This window comes from Oratosquilla oratoria, chromosome 33, assembly GCF_046742065.1.
Source record: "Oratosquilla oratoria isolate Oo_2021 chromosome 33, ASM4674206v1, whole genome shotgun sequence".
NCBI classification, from domain to species: Eukaryota; Metazoa; Arthropoda; class Malacostraca; order Stomatopoda; family Squillidae; genus Oratosquilla; species Oratosquilla oratoria.
Window position 1 is genome coordinate 6,837,065 of NC_134809.1, and position 18,451 is coordinate 6,855,515.

General features: G+C 40.7%; 1 protein-coding gene across 9 annotated transcripts in view; it reads left to right on the forward strand.

Moving 5' to 3' along the window:
* The window catches only part of LOC143017732 (E3 ubiquitin-protein ligase SH3RF1-like), a 211,235-nt gene that overhangs the window by 166,826 nt on the left and 25,958 nt on the right, over positions 1–18,451 (forward strand). For all 9 annotated transcript variants that reach the window (XM_076172526.1, XM_076172528.1, XM_076172532.1 and 6 more), the window contains 4 exons: positions 1,246–1,424; positions 1,798–1,861; positions 3,387–3,577; positions 14,225–14,348. In XM_076172526.1, coding sequence (XP_076028641.1) covers positions 1,246–1,424; positions 1,798–1,861; positions 3,387–3,577; positions 14,225–14,348 — 558 coding nt within the window. The remainder of the gene's footprint in view (positions 1–1,245; positions 1,425–1,797; positions 1,862–3,386; positions 3,578–14,224; positions 14,349–18,451) is intronic.

Here is an 18,451-nt window from a genome sequence, read left to right on the forward strand (position 1 = left end):
CCAACTTCCTCAATCCCTCCTCCGATCCTGCCACAAGCACAGTGTTGTCCACAAAAAACAGCTGGCTCACCTCCCACTTTTCTCCATTTTCTTTAACCATCTCCAATCCCTGACCCACTACCCTTGCATTTACCTCTCGCACTACCCCATCCATGTACAAGTTGAACAGTCAGGGCGACATAACACATCCTTGACGAAGTCCCACCTTTACCTCGAACCACTCACTCTCTCCATTTCTAATCCTGACACAAGCTCTACTACTCTCATAAAAACTCTTGACAGCTCCCAGAAGCTTTCCTCCTATCCCGTATATCCGCAAAACCTCCCACAGTGCCTTTCTGTCTACCCTGTCATAAACCTTTTCCAGATCCATAAAGGCCCAAAAAACATCCTTCCCCTTTCCTATAGCTTTCTCACATATCTGTCTTACCACAAAAATCTGATCTACACAACCTCTACCCGTCCTAAATCCACACTGTTCCTCACCAATTACTCCCTCTGGTCCTCTCCTAATCCTCTCAATCAAGATCCTCCCATAAGCCTTCCCAACTACACTTAACAACTATACAGGTGACCATTAACTACATAATATTACACAAAAATCATAATTTTTGCTGGTGCATATAATGCAAATAAATGAAAAGTCAGCCTGTGCGGTCATATTACCAAATTAGGGCTTTGATATAGAATGCAGAACAGCTGGTGATGTATGCCAAAGGCATCTTGGGTGATCTGTGTTGAGCAGCAGTCCATTAGGCAATGAGAATATTGTTAATGGTCATACTCTCAACTTAATTTACTACCATTCTCTGCAAGGACTCCTCTGACTACTAACAATACAGTAGCATTTGCTTACACAAAATTATTTATCATCCATTCATAACCAAGTATGTCAAACTTCACTCTCCTATTCATAATTTGCATTTATTTCTTTCATTACTGCACCCATTTTCAAATTGAACAGCTATGGTGACATTATGCATCTTTACATCAAATTAGCATTCTTTTCAAACATCTCGACAAAGCTCAAGGGAGCAGTTAATTGAATGACCATTTTCCAGTTGTGGGGTAATTCCAGGTATACCTAAACTCCTTTCCCCCTCTATGTAGTCAATGGGGCCACTTCTTAAATGCTTCTGCCATTACATTTTCAAACAATACCTTGAAGGTATTTCTCCCCCCAAATGAAATTCAATTTCTCACAGGTGGACTAATAGTTTTGTTGTATTCCGTTTCTTCCCACAGCTTCCAATAAGGACACCAGTAACAAGGAGCTCCGTTCCTCACGTGACTTGACTCCTCTACTTGGTGGTGGTGGTAGTGGCAGTGGTATGACTTCACACCTTCCCAACTCCAAACTTGTCAAGACTAAACTTAATAATGCAGATAAAATCAGGATCTGTGTTAAAGACAACCCACCCAAGGTATACTGATGTATTTATGTTTTTTTCTCTCTCTCTTTTCAGAAAAAGAATGAGAGTGGGAGTATGAGTGAGTGAGAGAGAGTGTATGTGGGTTGGTAAATATGAAGAGAGTTGAGGAAGTGAAGAGAAGGGAGGGAAAGCAGATGGGATAAAAACAAGAAAGGGGAAACAAGCAGGAGAATGATATAGGAGAGAAGCAAGAAGGATGAGGTTGTATGTAGAGGAAAATGTTTGGAATTATGAGATTGTTGTGTTTGTCACTAAGACTTTAGTTATTTCACTTGAGATCATAATAAACGGTACCCAGTATATTTTATAGTTGTTTTTGGTGTAAGGAATTTGTTGACATAAATCATTATCTTTCTTGTTACAGTCTGAGACAGCAGAGGATACCCAAGCACCACAAGTTCCACCCCCAATGTTACCACCAAAACCTGGTAGGTACCCCTCATGAGTCACATATTATTAACTCCCTCTTAACCACTTGTGTACGAGTCAAATTCATGCGCACAGCATCAGCTGCCATATGTACAATGCATCACACTACTTGCATTATAAAATATAAAGTCACTGCTGTATTACTTGTTCTCTTTTACTATGAGGAATAATAAACACAGAAAACATGATCAAATCAGTTTGCAGAATCCGGGGGTAACTCATGTACAGCTACAAAAAATACACTGATACCAGCATCTTCGTGTACCCACTAACACCTCATGACAGCTACATAGGCGTCATCGTACCGAAGTGGTTAATGTTAGCATTATTGATTAATATTTTTTGTGGTCTAACAGATTTCATAAGGGGTTGTTGTTGCATTTGATTTGCCAGTGGTAATATCATGTTATACTCGTAACATTGTAGCTATAGGAAAATATAAGACACCAAGAACATTGAAAGTGATGAAAACTGGTAAGGCACCTGGGTTGGATGGGTGTAATGTGGATTATCTAACAGAGGAACTGTTATAGTAGATTGGCCAGTAAAAGTTGTTTAATGAGTACCTAAGGGAGGAAAATGTGCTAGAGGATTCGAGTAGTGCTTGTGTAGTTCTGCTTTACAAAGAAAAGGGGGCTAATATAAATGTAGTCATTTTAGAAGGATCATTCTGTTGAGTGTAATTGGAAAGGCACATGGGAGTGTGTTGTGAAGATTGGGAAGGAAACAGTGGGAGTAATTGGAGAAGAATAGTCTGGGTTTAGGATAAGTAGAGGATACATGGATCAAATTTTGGAATAAGCAGGATATGTGAAAAGTTTTTGGGAAAAGGTAAGGATGTACTGGAACAGTATATGAATTTGAATATAAACATGGTATCTTGAGACTGAGGAGATACCTAACATGGAAAATACATGAATTTGAAGCTAGGTTATGATAACTGGAGAGCAACACCAATACACCAGCTTGTTGGTGTAGTGGTACCATGCTCACCTACAAACTCAGTGGTCCGAGTTCATTTCCCTACTCAGGGCTGAAATACATCACAACACTGCAAGCTGGAACCCCTCTGTTGGGTAAGGAGTTGGGCATGTGTGTAAAGTCACAGCAATACATGTAGGTTGTGCTATATATGAGCTCTGAGCTCTCATCTAGGAGGGTAATAGCTGTCAGTCATGAGTCCAACATGTTATCCAAGACCTTGGTGAATTACGGACACATAGACACTTGATCCAAGACCATGGTGGTGGATTACATAAACACACACACATACACACACACATACACACAAGTGTGTATGTACACAGAGAAAGAGAGACAGACAGATGGTCACAGACACATGTTTGTTTGCACATTTGACATCCTGATTGTAAGTTGCTGTGGTTTTATTTATCCTATTCATCCACCTTTTCCTTCATTTACTCATTGTTTTCACTTCCAGCAAAAGTTGACTCTCCTTCCTAAGATTAATCTCCTATCTACAGCCAACCTCCTCTCAAAGGCATGCTCTTACTTACATTACAGTTAGAGAGTTGGCACGTGTCATGTTCGGTTACACTGGTGAACATGACGATGAACTAGACTTGGTTGAAGGTGATGTAGTGACAGTGCTGTGCAAGGATTTGGACGACAAGGGCTGGTGGCGTGGTGAAATCCGTGGTCGAGTTGGTGTCTTCCCAGACAATTTTGTCCAGCTTCTCACCTCAGAGGATGTGGTAAGTACAAGATTTTATGTTCCTTGTATTCTTGTATTTCAAGGAGGGAATCACAAGGTGTGCAAAGATGGTGTGTAGAACAAGGAGGTCAGGAGGAAATTGAAGGAAGGGTAGTGAGTGGTGGTTTAGAAGAGAAGAAATGAGCATTCACAGATTGGTTGCAAAATAGGATGAGAGAATCATATGAGAGGTACAAAGAAAAGAGAAGAGAAATAAAACATAAGATAAAGGAGAGGAGATGTGAAATGGGATAAAAGTATGACAAAATTTTGAAAATAATAGAATGATGTTTTTGAAGGAAATTAAGAGAGGAAGAGGAGGCAAATCAAGTTGAGAAGAAAAGGTAAAAGGAGCTGATAAAGAGATGACATTAGAAGAGACAGCAGTAAGAGAAAGATGGGCAGGGTATTTTAGGGAGTGGTTAAATGTGAAGGAGGATAGGGAGGGAAAGGTATTTGCAATGGGAAGCACTAAGAAAATTACAGTGATGAATGAGGAAAATGGAGGCGAAAAATAGAGATGAGGTGAAAGCAGTTATTAAAATTATGTGAGCAGGTAAGGCACCTGGGCTAGATGGGTGTCATGCAGTGTCTAAAAAAGGGAGACTGATGGTGAGGTTGATGGTGAGGCTGATGGTGAGACTGATGGTGAGGCTGATGGTGAGACTGATGGTGAGGCTGGTGAGGTTGTTTAATAATTGTCTAAAAGAGGGTTGAGTGCTGGGGGTCTGGAGGAGTGCTTGTATAGTCCTGGTTTACAAAGGAAAAGGGGACAAGTGTGAGTAGTAGTTTCAGAGGGATCAGTTTGTTGAGTAGTTGGGAAAGCTTGTGGGAGGGTTTTGATTGAGAGGATTAGGAGAGGAACAGAGGGAGTAATTGGTGAGGAACAGTGTGGATTTAGGACAGGTAGGGGTTGTGTGGATCAAATTTTTGTGGTAAGGCAGATATGTGAGAAAGCTTTAGGAAAAGCTAAGAATATTTTTTGGGCCTTTATGGATTTGGAAAAGGCTTATGTTGTTAAGGGCAATCAGAAGTTTTTATGTCAGTAATAGAGATGTGATGAAGTAGGAAATGGGGAGAGTGGGTGATTTGAGGTGAAGACAGGACAGTACTAGGGTTGCATAATGTCATCATGGTTGGTCAACATTTACATGGATGGGGTGATACAGGAGGTGAATGTGAGAGTGATGGGAGGGGGATTTGGAAAATGGAGGTAAATGGAAGGAGAGCCAGTTGTTGTTTGCTGATGACACTGCACTTGGGGCCAGGTCAAGAGGCAGCTAGTGGCAGAGTTTAGGAGGCTATGTGAAAGGAGAAAGCTGAAAGTAATGTAAGCAAATGTACATACATATACCAAGGCTTTTTTCCCCCTTAGAAGGGAGGTAGCCAAAAAGAAAAAGGCATAAAATCCTTCCCACCCATTCCATCCCTAAATACACTCCACTCCCCTCCACCCTCCCTCCCATCTTAGCACCTCCTGGATGACAGGTCAGAGGCAGTGTCGCAAGGCACAGCACATCCACAGCAAGGCCGCTTCATTAAATCGGCGACACCCCCTCTCCGTCCCCCCCCCCATGCATAAAAGGAGAAGACAAATGTAAGCAAATGTAAGGGGATGAAGTGTACAAAGGAGGAGAATGGCAGTGAGTTTGAGGTAAATTTGAAGTGAGAGAAGCTGGACCCAGTGAAGTTTTAAGTATTTAGGGTCACATGTAGCAGGGAATGGAATAGTACATACATACATATACCAAAGGCTTTTTCCCCCTTACATAGGGGGTAGCCAAAAAGAAAAAGTCATAGAAATCACTCCCACCCATTTCATTTCCCATATATTCCACTCCCCTTCACCCTCCTCACTCCCTCCTATCTTGGCACCTCCTGGATCACGGGTCATCCCTGTGTACTGGGTGGCAATAAAAGTCATTTGTGGGAATCACACTGTAATCTCAGATACTGACAACGAATACGTGTGTACACAACGAGGGCTGGCTTTCAACTAACACCAAGCTCCAAATGGCGTAAAAAAAAAAGACCCGCATCGCATTTGCGATATCCAATATAGTTACAAATATACATAATGTACACATAATTACAATAAATAATAAAACGATAAACAACAAAACATATGACAATTTTATAAAGAGGGGGAAACATATAATTCCCCAAATAAATAAGCAACACACCAGTACAATGTACGATAATATGTTATACAATTATACCACGCTAACACACCTGCATCCTGTCCACTGCCCTGGGTCAGAAGCAGTGTCGCAAGACACAGCACATCCACAGCAAGGCCGCTTCATAAATTCAGCGACCCCCCTCTCTGTCCCCTCATGCAGAAAAGGAGAAAACGGGGAGAAATCCCTTCAGGCTGCGTCAATTTTTTTCTCATACATACTTCCTCACCCCCCATCCCCCACCCACCCCCCCTCATGCATCACAGCCTCATCTATACACAACCCATCTCCATTCACCCCTATTTTCTGTCCTCTCCCAACCTTCCTCTACAGACATTCCTCTCTTTTGTAAAGCCCCTTTCACCCCATCCATCCATCTCATCCTAGGATGTCCCCTCATATTCACTCCTTCCACCTCCACCTTCCACACTCCTTTTACTAATCTTTCTTCACTCATTCTTTCCATGTGTCCAAACCATCCTAATACTCTTTCATCAACCCTATCTCCCAGTTCCCTTTCCACCCCTGTTCTCCTCCTCACCTCCTCATTTCTCACTCTATCTAGCCTAGTAACCCCTATCATACTTCTCAGACATTTCATCTCAAACACATTCAAACTCCTTCTCTCTTCCTCTCTCATGTTCCATGTTTCTGCCCCGTACATTGCTGTTGGCACAATCACTCCTTCATATAGCCTCCTCTTAGCATCCATTCCCAGATGACGATTTCTCATCACACTTTTTAATCCACCAAGGCATTTACTCGCTTCTCTCAATCTACATTCTACCTCCACCCCCACTCCTCCCTTTCCTGTCACATTTGCACCCAAGTATCTGAAACTATCCACTTCCTCCAGTTTCTCACCCTTAATGCTCACTTCCAGCCTACTGTCACTCTCTCCCCTTGTACATCTCATCTCTTTACTTTTGCCCACATTTATCTTCAACTTCCTTCTTTCACACACCTCAAACTCTGTCACTAACTTCCTCAATCCCTCCTCTGATCCTGCCACAAGCGCAGTGTCGTCAGCAAACAACAGCTGGCTCACCTCCCACTTTTCTCCATTTTCTTTAATCATCTCCAACCCCTGACCCACTACCCTTAGAGGTAAATTATAAGAGTAAAGAAAGCAAATAATGTCTTAGGGGAAATGTAAAGTCATGAGAAATAGGTGTCTTGGGATAATTGCAGAGAAGATTTTATAAAGGGGTAACTGTTCCAACAACACTGTCTGAAGCAGACTAGGAATTTGAGAGGCATAAATAGGAAGTTAAAATGTGAGAAGATTTTTTTTTTTTAAGAAGTATGGGATTACAAGGAATAACAGAATGAGAAATGAGGAGATGAGACAGATAGTAGGGTGGAAATAGACAGATGAGGTTGATTAAAAAATACTGGGATGATTTGGACTTCAGAAAGAATGAGTGAAGATAGACTAAAAAAAAATAAAAAGATATGGGAGGCAAGTGAACGGAGTGATCAAATGAATGACATCAGCCAGAGTCCCTCACCCAAAAGCATTATAATAATTGTTGCTGCCTCAAATTTAAATGACAAGAAACATACAATTATTGACTCCTATTTTAAAATGGACTCGCAGACTATGTACAGTAAATGGAACATAATAGTGCAGACTGATCCCAAAAATTCGTCTAAGTTGGTGTCCCATCTGAAATGCATGGACGTGCGAATCGCCGTTTTGTCAACATACTTGGGTAATACTTTCTCAATAATAGTTATTTATCATTTCCTGTAAAAAAAAAAAAAAAAAAAAAAAAAAAAAAATATATATATATATATATATATATGTGCTAATGATAGATATTCCTCCAATTGATTATATATTCGCAGACAAACCACACTTACACGTCTTTATCAATGGGAATTTTGCATCGAGGGACCTCAATGAACCTTAGTGGTTATAAGGCCCTTATTGGGCTTTTTTTTATGTACCCCTAGTATATTATAATATTCTTATCTGTGACTCAGTCTATATTCTTTACATATATTGCTTAATTCATATTGATTATTGGCTTGAATTGCTTGTAAAATGATTTTATACAGAAATAAATCAAATCAAATCTAAGGTATCATAAAAATAAGCGCTACCTTTGATATTTATGATAAATGTAAAATAGTGCAAACATACGTAACATCGACAGAGGAACGCATTAAATTTGATAAATATATTAACCCTGCGTTTTTACATTTTTTTTTACAAAAATGTGATAGCATTTGATAATGATGAATATTTTCCAAATTCACCACCGATTTTCATACTTAGTGCATCAAGCGACGAATATATACTGTGCAACTTTGGCGGTTTAAATGCATGACGTCATCGGAGAGACACGGACTGTTAATTGAATCAGTGGTTATTAGTGCTGTGTTTCATATGTATATGTCACAAGCATACAGTAGCATTTGATAATTGTGAATATTTGCAGTCACCACCGGTTCTCATAATCTTTCGCGATATAGACGTCATGTACAAACGTCATATGTGGACGGGATCTTTGTCCGTTAGAGTATATCAAGTACATGTACTTGATAAAAGTTCCAACAAGCGGAACGTTGACCGCAGTTGACTCTGTCTCATGATATTTCAACACGAGGTTGATGTAGACTGTGAAGTGAATTACAAAATATTCATTTTTAATATTTAGAAGTCATGATTAGTACTCTTGTTTATTCAATTCTTGTTTGATTTGTTGCCATATTTGTTGTATATTTGGTTTCATGAACATGAATTAGCAAGAAAGAGCAAGTTAAACAGTTGAAATAAAATGCACATATATTCTGGAAATGGAATTTCAAAATACGAATTTTTGTTCATCTGCTGATTTAGTGAAAATAGTTCCGATTTTCCATCTTCCACGGGGTACAGCGGAAAAACACAGATAAATTATAATTTTGTCAATAATATGTATATAAATAATGATGATTTTGGTGGAAGTGGTAATGTCATTTGGAAGTTTTGAACCTCGTGTCAATAAACACGCCAAATGTCGTTGCGTCTGTCAATTGGCTGTTTCGTATTATTATTAGTTTTTATTTTTCTAAGGCGATCTCTTTATGAACCGAAACATTTCCTTATGCTATGCACTGTCATTGTATTATGTTGTAACGAATGATACATTGAGGATGTTTCGAGGGAGGGAAGTTGAAACGCCAGGAAGACAACTGTTTTCGTAGTCGGAATCTGTCTCCGATAGTCCGATATATATATATATATATATATATATATATATATATATATGCAGGAAAACCACCAGGAAAAAGTAATTAAATGATGACCGAGCGCTTTCGTCTATTTACATGCACCCTGAGGATAAACAAAAGCGCTCGGTCATCATTGTATGATTTTCCTCAGTGGTTTTTCTGCATATTTAGAATCACGAGTCCATGTGATTTTTCATGCATACACACACACACACACACACACACACACACACACACATATATATATATATACATATATATATATATAATATATATATATATATATATATGTATGTATATATATATATATATATATATATATATGTATATATATATATATATATATAATATTGAAATTTGACAAACACGCACACGCGCGCGCGGACGTTTAACGAAATCCGGCTCCCGACACAATTGCACATCGTCACCATCATCACTATATTATCATTTCTCGAGTGACGACAATATGAAACAGTAGCCACAGTATTAGATTACATATCCGTGATTCTTGGCGGCGGTGTCGAGGGATGGGAGGGAAGAGGAAGGGTAGGGTAGGGGAGTGGGAGACTGCATACTTTTTGCACTGAAGATGTAATATACGAAAGCGCTCTGCATCTTTAGTTGTTTTTTTCCTAGTGGTCTACATTGCACGAGTATGTAAATGTACAGAAAATGTATATACACACACATGCATACATATACGCAAGGTATACTAGCATACATATACTCGCTTAACGCGCGTGCAAACACACACACACACACATACATGATTCGTAGCGCAGTTGGTAGAGTTCCCGGCCGCCACTACGGCGGTCCGGGTTCGAATCCCGCCCAGGGCCGAAATTATTTCAGTATCGCTGCGCTGCGAGTCGTCACTCCAACTATCGTGGGCGGGGATTTGGAGGTGTGTGTGCGCGTAAAGTCAAAGCATCACCCATAGATCGGTCATAATGAACTCTGAGCTCTCTTTCGGGAGGGAAATAGCTGCCAATCACGAGTCCAACACGTGATCCAAGACCATGGTGAAGCACACACACACACACACATAAGGAAGGAAAGATTAAACAAGTTGGTATTGCCTACCCTGGAAGAAAGAAGAGAAAGAGGGGTTATGGAAGTTGCGGCAAGATTGACAGAAAAGATCTATTAGTATGGTACGAAAAAAAATAGAAGGAATGTTTCACAAATGCATTAATCTGTGGAATAATTTAGAAAAAAAACCAAGGCGGTAACGGGACCCTACGAGCATAGCATAAGAGCATTGTACTTGTCACTGAGACAAAGAGATGGATAGTATCGCTCGAAGGGAGTTAGCCCCAAAAATGGACATCTCCACGATTGGAACTCCCAATGCCTCGCTATCTATAGATGGAAGAAGACTTGGTGAAAGTCAAGGGATTCTAATTCCAAGTGTGTAAGCAATACGTGATCTGATCTCTTTAAGCTTGCGGACCTCCTGGATCTTATCCTTGTTGCGTTTGATCCCTCACACGGTTACTGACTCGCATTTGGGTTTTCTTGTCGTCTCACTACGCCTCTCTGATTTTTCTCTTTTCATTTCTCTCTCTCTCTCTCTCTCTTTCTCTCTCTCTTTCTCTCTCTCTCTCTCTCTCTCTCTCTCTCTCTCTCTCTCTCTCTTTACCCCTCTCTCTCCCTCTTGCCCACCCCTTTCTCTTCTTTACTTTTCTCCTATCGTTTTCTACTTTCTCTCTCTCTCTCTCTCTCTCTCTCTCTCTCTCTCTCTCTCTCTCTTCTCCCTCTTTCTCTCTCTCCCTTGCCCACCCCTCTCTCTTCTTTACTTTTCTCCTATCAATCGTTTTCTACTTGCTCTCTCTCTCTCTCTCTCTCTCTCTCTCTCTCTCTCTCTCTCTCTCTCTCACCTCATTCTTCTACTTTTCTCTCAGTTTCCTCTCTTTCTATTACTTTCCTCTCTTCCTTATATCACATTATTCTCTCTCTTTTTTAACTCATCTCTGCCTCCCACCCTCCCTTCCTCCCTCCCTCCTCCTCCTCCTGTTCTCTCCATCCCTCCCTCTTTTCCTTCCTACACTCCTCCTCTTCTTACCGTACATCTTTCCAATTTACTTCCCTCCCTCTCTCTTTCCCCCCTCCCTTTATTACTCCCTCCTTTCCTTCCTCCCGCCCCTCCACCCTCCTTTCCTCTCTCTCTCTCTCTCGCACACACACACACACACACACACATACACATCCCTCTCTCTCTCTCTCTCCCCTCCCTCTCCATCTCTTTTCTCTCTCCTTTCTATAGTTTCCTTCTGTCTCTTCTTTTCCTTTACCCTTTCTTTTCTCTCCCTCTAACCTATCGCGCTGTCTTTTCTCTCTTCGCTCACTTGTATCATTATTATTTCTTCTGTCTCTCCTCCTCTTCCTGGATTGCAGTCCGTCCCCCACTTCATTCGTTTTTACTACGCGGGATATCGCATTACCCTCAGACTTAGCGAAAGAACAATTAGTTAAGTGCATACACACGTACACACACACACACACACACACACACACACACACACACACACACACACACACACACACACACACACACACACACACACACACACACACACACACGGGTTTGGCTGACGGGGAAAAGGATCATCTTCACATGTTACACAAGAATGAGTAAACACGTATGCATGCGTGCGTGCGTGTGCGCGAGCGTACGTCAGCTGTCGAACTGCACTGCTTCCGTGGTGCAGACTAGGTCACTTATTCCCCGCACACACAGATGACGACAACGGCGAACGACTGAGTGCTGTCGTCGTCGTCGTCGTCGAGTGCTCCGCGCGACTAATGGAATTAGACTTCTAGTGTCGTCGTCACGTTTCCGTGGTCGGCGCGACACAGCGGCACTGCGTTCGAGTGCAGTGCAGTATCGTGACGTATCGTGTTTGGACGTGTCGTGTACGACCTGTTTCTCGTTCGCTTGGGACTTTTTTCAGGACATGTTTCGTAGTCGTACGGTAGCGGTGGAGGAGGAGGCGTGGGGGCAGTGGTTCTGTACATTGGCTCTGTCTTCCCCTTACCTACCAAGTGTCCCTTTTACTGACGTTAAGCCAACCGCCAGACTATTTTATTAATCTCGGTGAAAGTCCCCATAATAGCGAACTTATCTAGAAAAATAAAAAAAGGAAGAGAATTAATTGAGACACCGTTCTTCTTGAGTCGATATTTTGTGTCGGTTGTGTTCTGCAGAACCTGTTATTTTGAAAACGACTGCTCACGCGCTTATCTAGGTAGAGCGTCGATGTGCAAAGTGAGTGTCGTCATGTAATGTGACATCGCTAGTAAACTAGCTAGGCAACAAACGCCAGGACATTAGACTGTCTCAGAAAATTAATTAACGTGATTCCTGTCCACGTGTAAGCAGTTCGTATACTGTATACGCTTACATACGTACATACATACGCACGTGCATGCATACGTGCATGTATATATACGTACATGCATCAGGAAAATTCTTCGTCACAGCCTCTCCTCTTGCAGGAGAAGGGCTCGACAACCCAGCAGCCATCAGTGGTAGGTTTAACCAAACCTCAAAACTGTAATTAAGGCTAGTTTGCTCATGTACATACACACACAAGGCTCGACGGTGCAGTGGTAGCGTTCGCAGCCGGTACTCCAACGGACCGAGTTCAGTTCCCGACCAGGGCTGAAATAGTTTCAGTATCACTCTGCAGTGATCCGGTACTCCAACTCTCGTGGGCGGGGAGTTGTGTGTGTGTGTGTGTAAGGTCATAGCATTACCCATATATTGTTCATATATGAGCTCTGAGCTCTCATTCGAGAGAGTAATAGCTGCCGATCACGAGTCCAACACGTGATCCAAGACCATGGTGAATCACGCGCGTTTTAGTCATCCCCCCCACAGCCCTGTAGCAGCTGGCAACGGTCCTTGGGCACCTCTCATAAATGTCTCTAAGGAAATAATGTTTTTTTTTTATGTCCTCTATTAGTGGGGGACATATCTATGTCACCAGCTTATTGTGTGTTGGTGATGTCATCACAAGCATACTGGTCCCACATTCGCTTAATTGTTAGTTTGAATCCTGCACTTCTTTCCAATTCCCAGCAGTGACTTTTACCCACTATGATAGTCATTAAAGCACAGAGGGCAAATGTGATGGCTTTTGCCTGGTGTAGGCTCATTACTACCCTATTGTACAAGACCCCTTTGGGGACTCGAGACAGGCAAAGATTCTTCTCAAAATGAAGAATTTGATGTCCAATAAATCTATGTCTATACAACTAAGCCTATAGTAATTAATAAAAAGTACTAATAAAAAGAAGTGTAGTGTGATAAGTGTTGTAATGTTTGTGTAGCTCTTGGGCCAAGGAGGAATGTACTGCCTGGACCCTGATCTCATAGGCCTTGGGTATTGGCTTTTTGTAAATGAAAAGGTGGAGTAAGTAGAGTTGTGGTTTATGGAGATCCTGGGGCCAGCAGTCTAGAGACGGGTGAGTCTCTTGGGACTGCACCATCAACTGGAGGTGAAAGTGGTGACAGGTGTTGAAGGTAGACAGTGGGGAGATGATTCTCTCTGTTGTCTTGTGTTGCAGGACCAATAGTTTCAGTTACCTGTTATTGGTTCCTGGTGTTGTGGTGTATGTGTAATGGCTTTCTGTTGTCTGCAGTTGTTTTTCAAGGAATCAAGGTAATTTTAATTCTGCACTTAGATTCAGCAAAGAGGTTAAATGGTTAGCAGTTAGATTATGAAATAGCAAAGCCTCCTCCCCCCCCTTTTTTTCAACTTGCTGGAAATTTTGTTTGTTTAAAGTCTTCATTTGTTTGACAATTTTTTATCATCATTGTTTCTAAGAGAAGTGGTTATGTGTGAATGATATTTTGACCCAGCCCGATGGGATTTCTCCCTGTCTTCTCTTTTTTCTGCATGAGGGGATAGAGAGGGGGGTCGCCAATTAAATGAAGTGGCCTTTCTGTGGATGTGCTGTGTTTTGCTGCATTGCTTCTGAGCCAGGGCAATGGGCAAGATGCAGGGATAACCCATCATCCAAGAGGGGGCAAGAAAATAAGGAGGAAGGGAGGGGTGGTGAATGGGGATGAAATGGGTGGGAGTGAAATTATTCCTATTGACTTTGGCTACCTCCCATGTAGGGGGGGCAAAAAGCCCTTGCTATGTGTATGTATACTGTACTTCTAATATTTTGATATTTTCAAGCAAAATATTAATTCATATTAGATATATATCATCGTGTTGACACTCTCATTTTAGGCAAAGCCCCCACGACCCGAAAAACCAGCTGCAGTTTTAGCAAAGTCTGGCTCCAATACATCACCTGGAACTTCCCCGAGCACTTCAGCCAACACCACACCCACATGCACTCTCGACAAGCAAGGTAAGGTCTCCCTCGTTTCTGGTGTACAGTGCTTCTGGGATTCCATGGTTAAGGAGGTGGAGGTGGAGACGGTGGTTATGGTAATGGTGATGGTGATCATAGTGCTGTACATAGGAGGGTAGTATGGTAATGGAATATAATTTGAATTCCTCAGTTTCCATGATGGCTTTTATTGAAGGAAGGACTTCAGATGAAGGATGTTTTTGATCAGTTGAGACACTTTGAGCCTTCAATAAGCTCTTGAGCTGTTTTTATATATATATATATATATATATATATATATATATATATATATATACAGTACTTTAATCACAACAGTCCTTGGATTGTGCTATAGTTTTTTAAGTTATGGAGATCAAGAATACTTATGTAATGTTATAAGTGTCTTGACCTCGTAAACCACAATGGCTAAGTGACCAATTATAATACTGAGGGGCAAAAGGGATGCTATTCATAAATGTCAGTTTTGACTTTGATCTTGGAAGTAGTGTAACACTATTTCAAAGTTATGTTGTAGGAAGCAGGGGTGTAAATTGGTATTAATTATGATTTTTGTTACATAAGTTACCATTTAATAGGTAAAAGTTGATTGATTTTTATTTCATTTAGGTGGAGAATTTTATAAGTGTGAACTCTGTAAATGTAGGAGAATAGTTCTGGTCTAATCTTTTATTCAAAGACCTTATCATTTTCATGAAAGTGGGAGTTGCCGACAAGATTGACGAGTTAAGTTCATTTAACTCGTCAACCTTATAATTTGTTAGTTAAGGTACATTAATAAGACAGGGAAGTTGTAGACCATTGTGGACTGTTGATTTATGTCAGGTGGGAGTATATATATGAATTCAATGAAATTAATTGGAATATGGAACTAAAAAATGTCCAGATGCAATTGTGATTGAGCCAGACAGGAGAGTCTGGGTATTGACGAATCAGGATACGTCTGTCTGGGTCTTGGAGGCGTTACCTACTTTGGAGTGGAAGTGGCAGTGGATGGGGGAATGGAACACAAATTCTTGGATGTGAAAAAAGTATCTAGAGCACCAAAGAAATGCTAGAGGTGAGTGGGGTGTGAAAGATTTCAGTTAAACAAAGGTTGGTGTGAGGTGCATAAAGAATGAATAGAATATCGTGGGAAGAAGGTAATTATAGAGATGAATATAAACAGGATCATGCTGAAATGGTATGGGAGCTTTGAGAAAATGGAATGTAAAGTTTAATGAAAAAATAGTTCATGAAACACATAACAGGAAGGAAAGATGTAGCATTGAAAAAAAAAATGTATATAATGAATAAATGTGAACAGTTTCTGCTAAAGTGGTACAGGCTTACAGAAAATGGAAGAAGGCTGATAAATTAAGAGTATAAGAACCAAGTATGAGAGTAAGGATCAGAAGAGGAAGACCAAAATGTATATGTAAATAAAGGGTAGGATAGTTGATAGGTATCAACTGATTTTATTTTGTTTTATCTTTATTTATTTATTATTATTATTATTTTTTTATTTTTTGTTTTTTGTTTTTGTTTTTGTTTAATTGGCTATCTGCCTAGACTCTCACTTCCTCAATATATTTTGTCCATCTTTCAAATTTTCTTGTAGAACTGCTATCACACTGGTCAAGGACACAGGCCTTTATATATATATTGGAACCACTTTTGCTTTCTTCCAATTGTCAGGCACTTTTCCTTTTTCTTTTGAATACACAATCAGTTCTTGGATCTTGGATATCAATTGATCTTTACATTCTTTGAGTACCCATTTGGAAATCTCCTGAGCCCCAAAGGCCAGTCTCATATGCATGGTTCCCAATGATTTGTACACATTTTTGTTGAACATAACCTGTACTGGTGTACCATTCCATACTGATTGGGAATTTTTTATTATTATTTTGGCCTGCTGTTTTGCTTCATCATATACTATTCAATCGACTTCAACTTGAAAATTCCTTATCAATCTCTTAGTGTGCCATTTACAAATCTATATATGGGGAACCAAATGGCAAACTGACACTATTTACCTCATACTATTATCTGTTGTGTTTACAGTCTAGCATCACAAACTGTATTTTAACTAAAGCACTAGACTAACAAATCTTGCACACTGTAAAGTGTATGAATTTCACAACCAGAGAGCTTCAATATCTGATGAGAGTAATGCATTTACATAACTGTTGTCCACTTTGTGGAATCAAAAATACTTTTGTTATTCAAAAGAACACTGCACCATGAAGAGAAATGTGGTGTTCACTATCCAGAACTTTTGTTATTCCTACCATATCAAGATATTTTCTCTTGACTTACTGAAAATTGTTCTTAATGATACATGCAGTGCAATACAAACCCAGAGCTTCCATTTATTCAGTCTCGTACCTCAAGTTTATGATTAACACCCATGCAGTGACTTTACCAGCACTAGCACAAGCAACTTACTGACCTTAGGTCATAGGCTTGCAGGCATCTCTACCCAGGCATACAGAGTTGCCATGTGTAACCTATCTACATAAGACATATAATGGACATGGATACATATATAGAGCATCTACATGTTAAGATGTTACAGGAAAAGATAGGGCTGGATATGGATAGAATATATGCATAGGTATACATATTAATGTATATGTGTGGCACCAATGTATTGGCATATGGTGGCTTGCTGTGCAGAAGAATGTGCATGGGTGAATACACAGTTATGAATTATGCATTATATTGCATTACATTATATTACAACAGCTACAGGTGCCCATGTACTCTCTGATGTTCCTGTTCACTCTATGGGGTGCCTGTCCATTAAGTCCTCACATCATAGCTATTATAAATCACTTTGATTTTTATTTAGCGATATGAACTCAAGTTTCCATAGGGAAGAAAGAAGCAACCAGCTTTCATATAAATATATAGAACAGCTTACTTTCATCTTGACATTACTTAACATAGCTTTTTTGGAGTTTCTTTGTCCTGTTTTAATTCTCATGTATTTGTTTCTGGTTTGCTTGTATTCTGCTTTCATCCCAATAGTCCTTCTCTATTCCACATTCCCCATATCTTATAGCTGCTTATAGCATTACACAGTCCATTGCCCCAGCTCTCTTTTACTGGAGGCCCATTGCTTCTAACTGGCCGTAGCCTCTGGTTCAGCCTACAAGCCAGGAAAAAGATCCTGTATTATGACAACTTTATGGATGGGGATAACAGGTGGTGATGGATACGGAGCTGCCTAGTGTAGGCCACATGGTCTCTTGCAGTCTCCTTCATTCTTATGTTCTTATGTTCTTATCTGGAAAGAGCAGTATAAGGTATTCAGTGTCTTCTTGTGTGGTGGTTGCACCTTGGACAATTGTTGTCCATCGTCCACCACCAGGCCAGTTCCTTGTTAGCACTATATCACTAAAGGGAAATGACCCAAATATAGTCATGCCAGTGCAACTAACCATCACCCATCTTGGAAGTTATTTCTCATTTGGGGTGACATCTGGCAGAGTTTGGTGAAGCATAGAATTTGGTGATCACCCATGGAAGCCCTGCCCTTTGATCCGAGTGTGCATAGGTATGGACACACTTGATGGTGTGGTGGTACTGTACTCGACCGGTAATTTAGCGGTCCGAGTTCGAGTCCTGCCCAGAGATGAAAATATCAGCATTGTTGCACTCTGCTGGGCAAAGAGTTGTGTGTGTGTGTGTAAAGTCACAGCATTACACATAGATCGGGCCACATACGAGTTCGGAGCTCTCATCCTGGAGGGTAACAGTTGTCGATCATGAGACCAACACATGATTCAAGACCGTGATGAACTATACTGTTGGGTGATGGGTGGGTTCGAATCCCATATTTCTCTCCAATTCCCAGCAGTGACAGCCACCTTCCCCAACAGTCTCCTTAGTGCTTAGGGCAAAGGTGACCGCTACGGCCGGAGCTACTCAGCACCTCCTGGCGTAGGCTCCTCATCTTAAGCACGTAGGCATACAGAGAGGATAAGAGAGAGAAATCAGTAGATATGCTAACATAAAAAGATCGAAGATAAAGAGTACCTGATAGTAGCTGTGGTCAGTGTTGGAGGGACACTAAGAGGACACAAAGAGGTCATAAAGAGAGAGAAAGAGAAAGA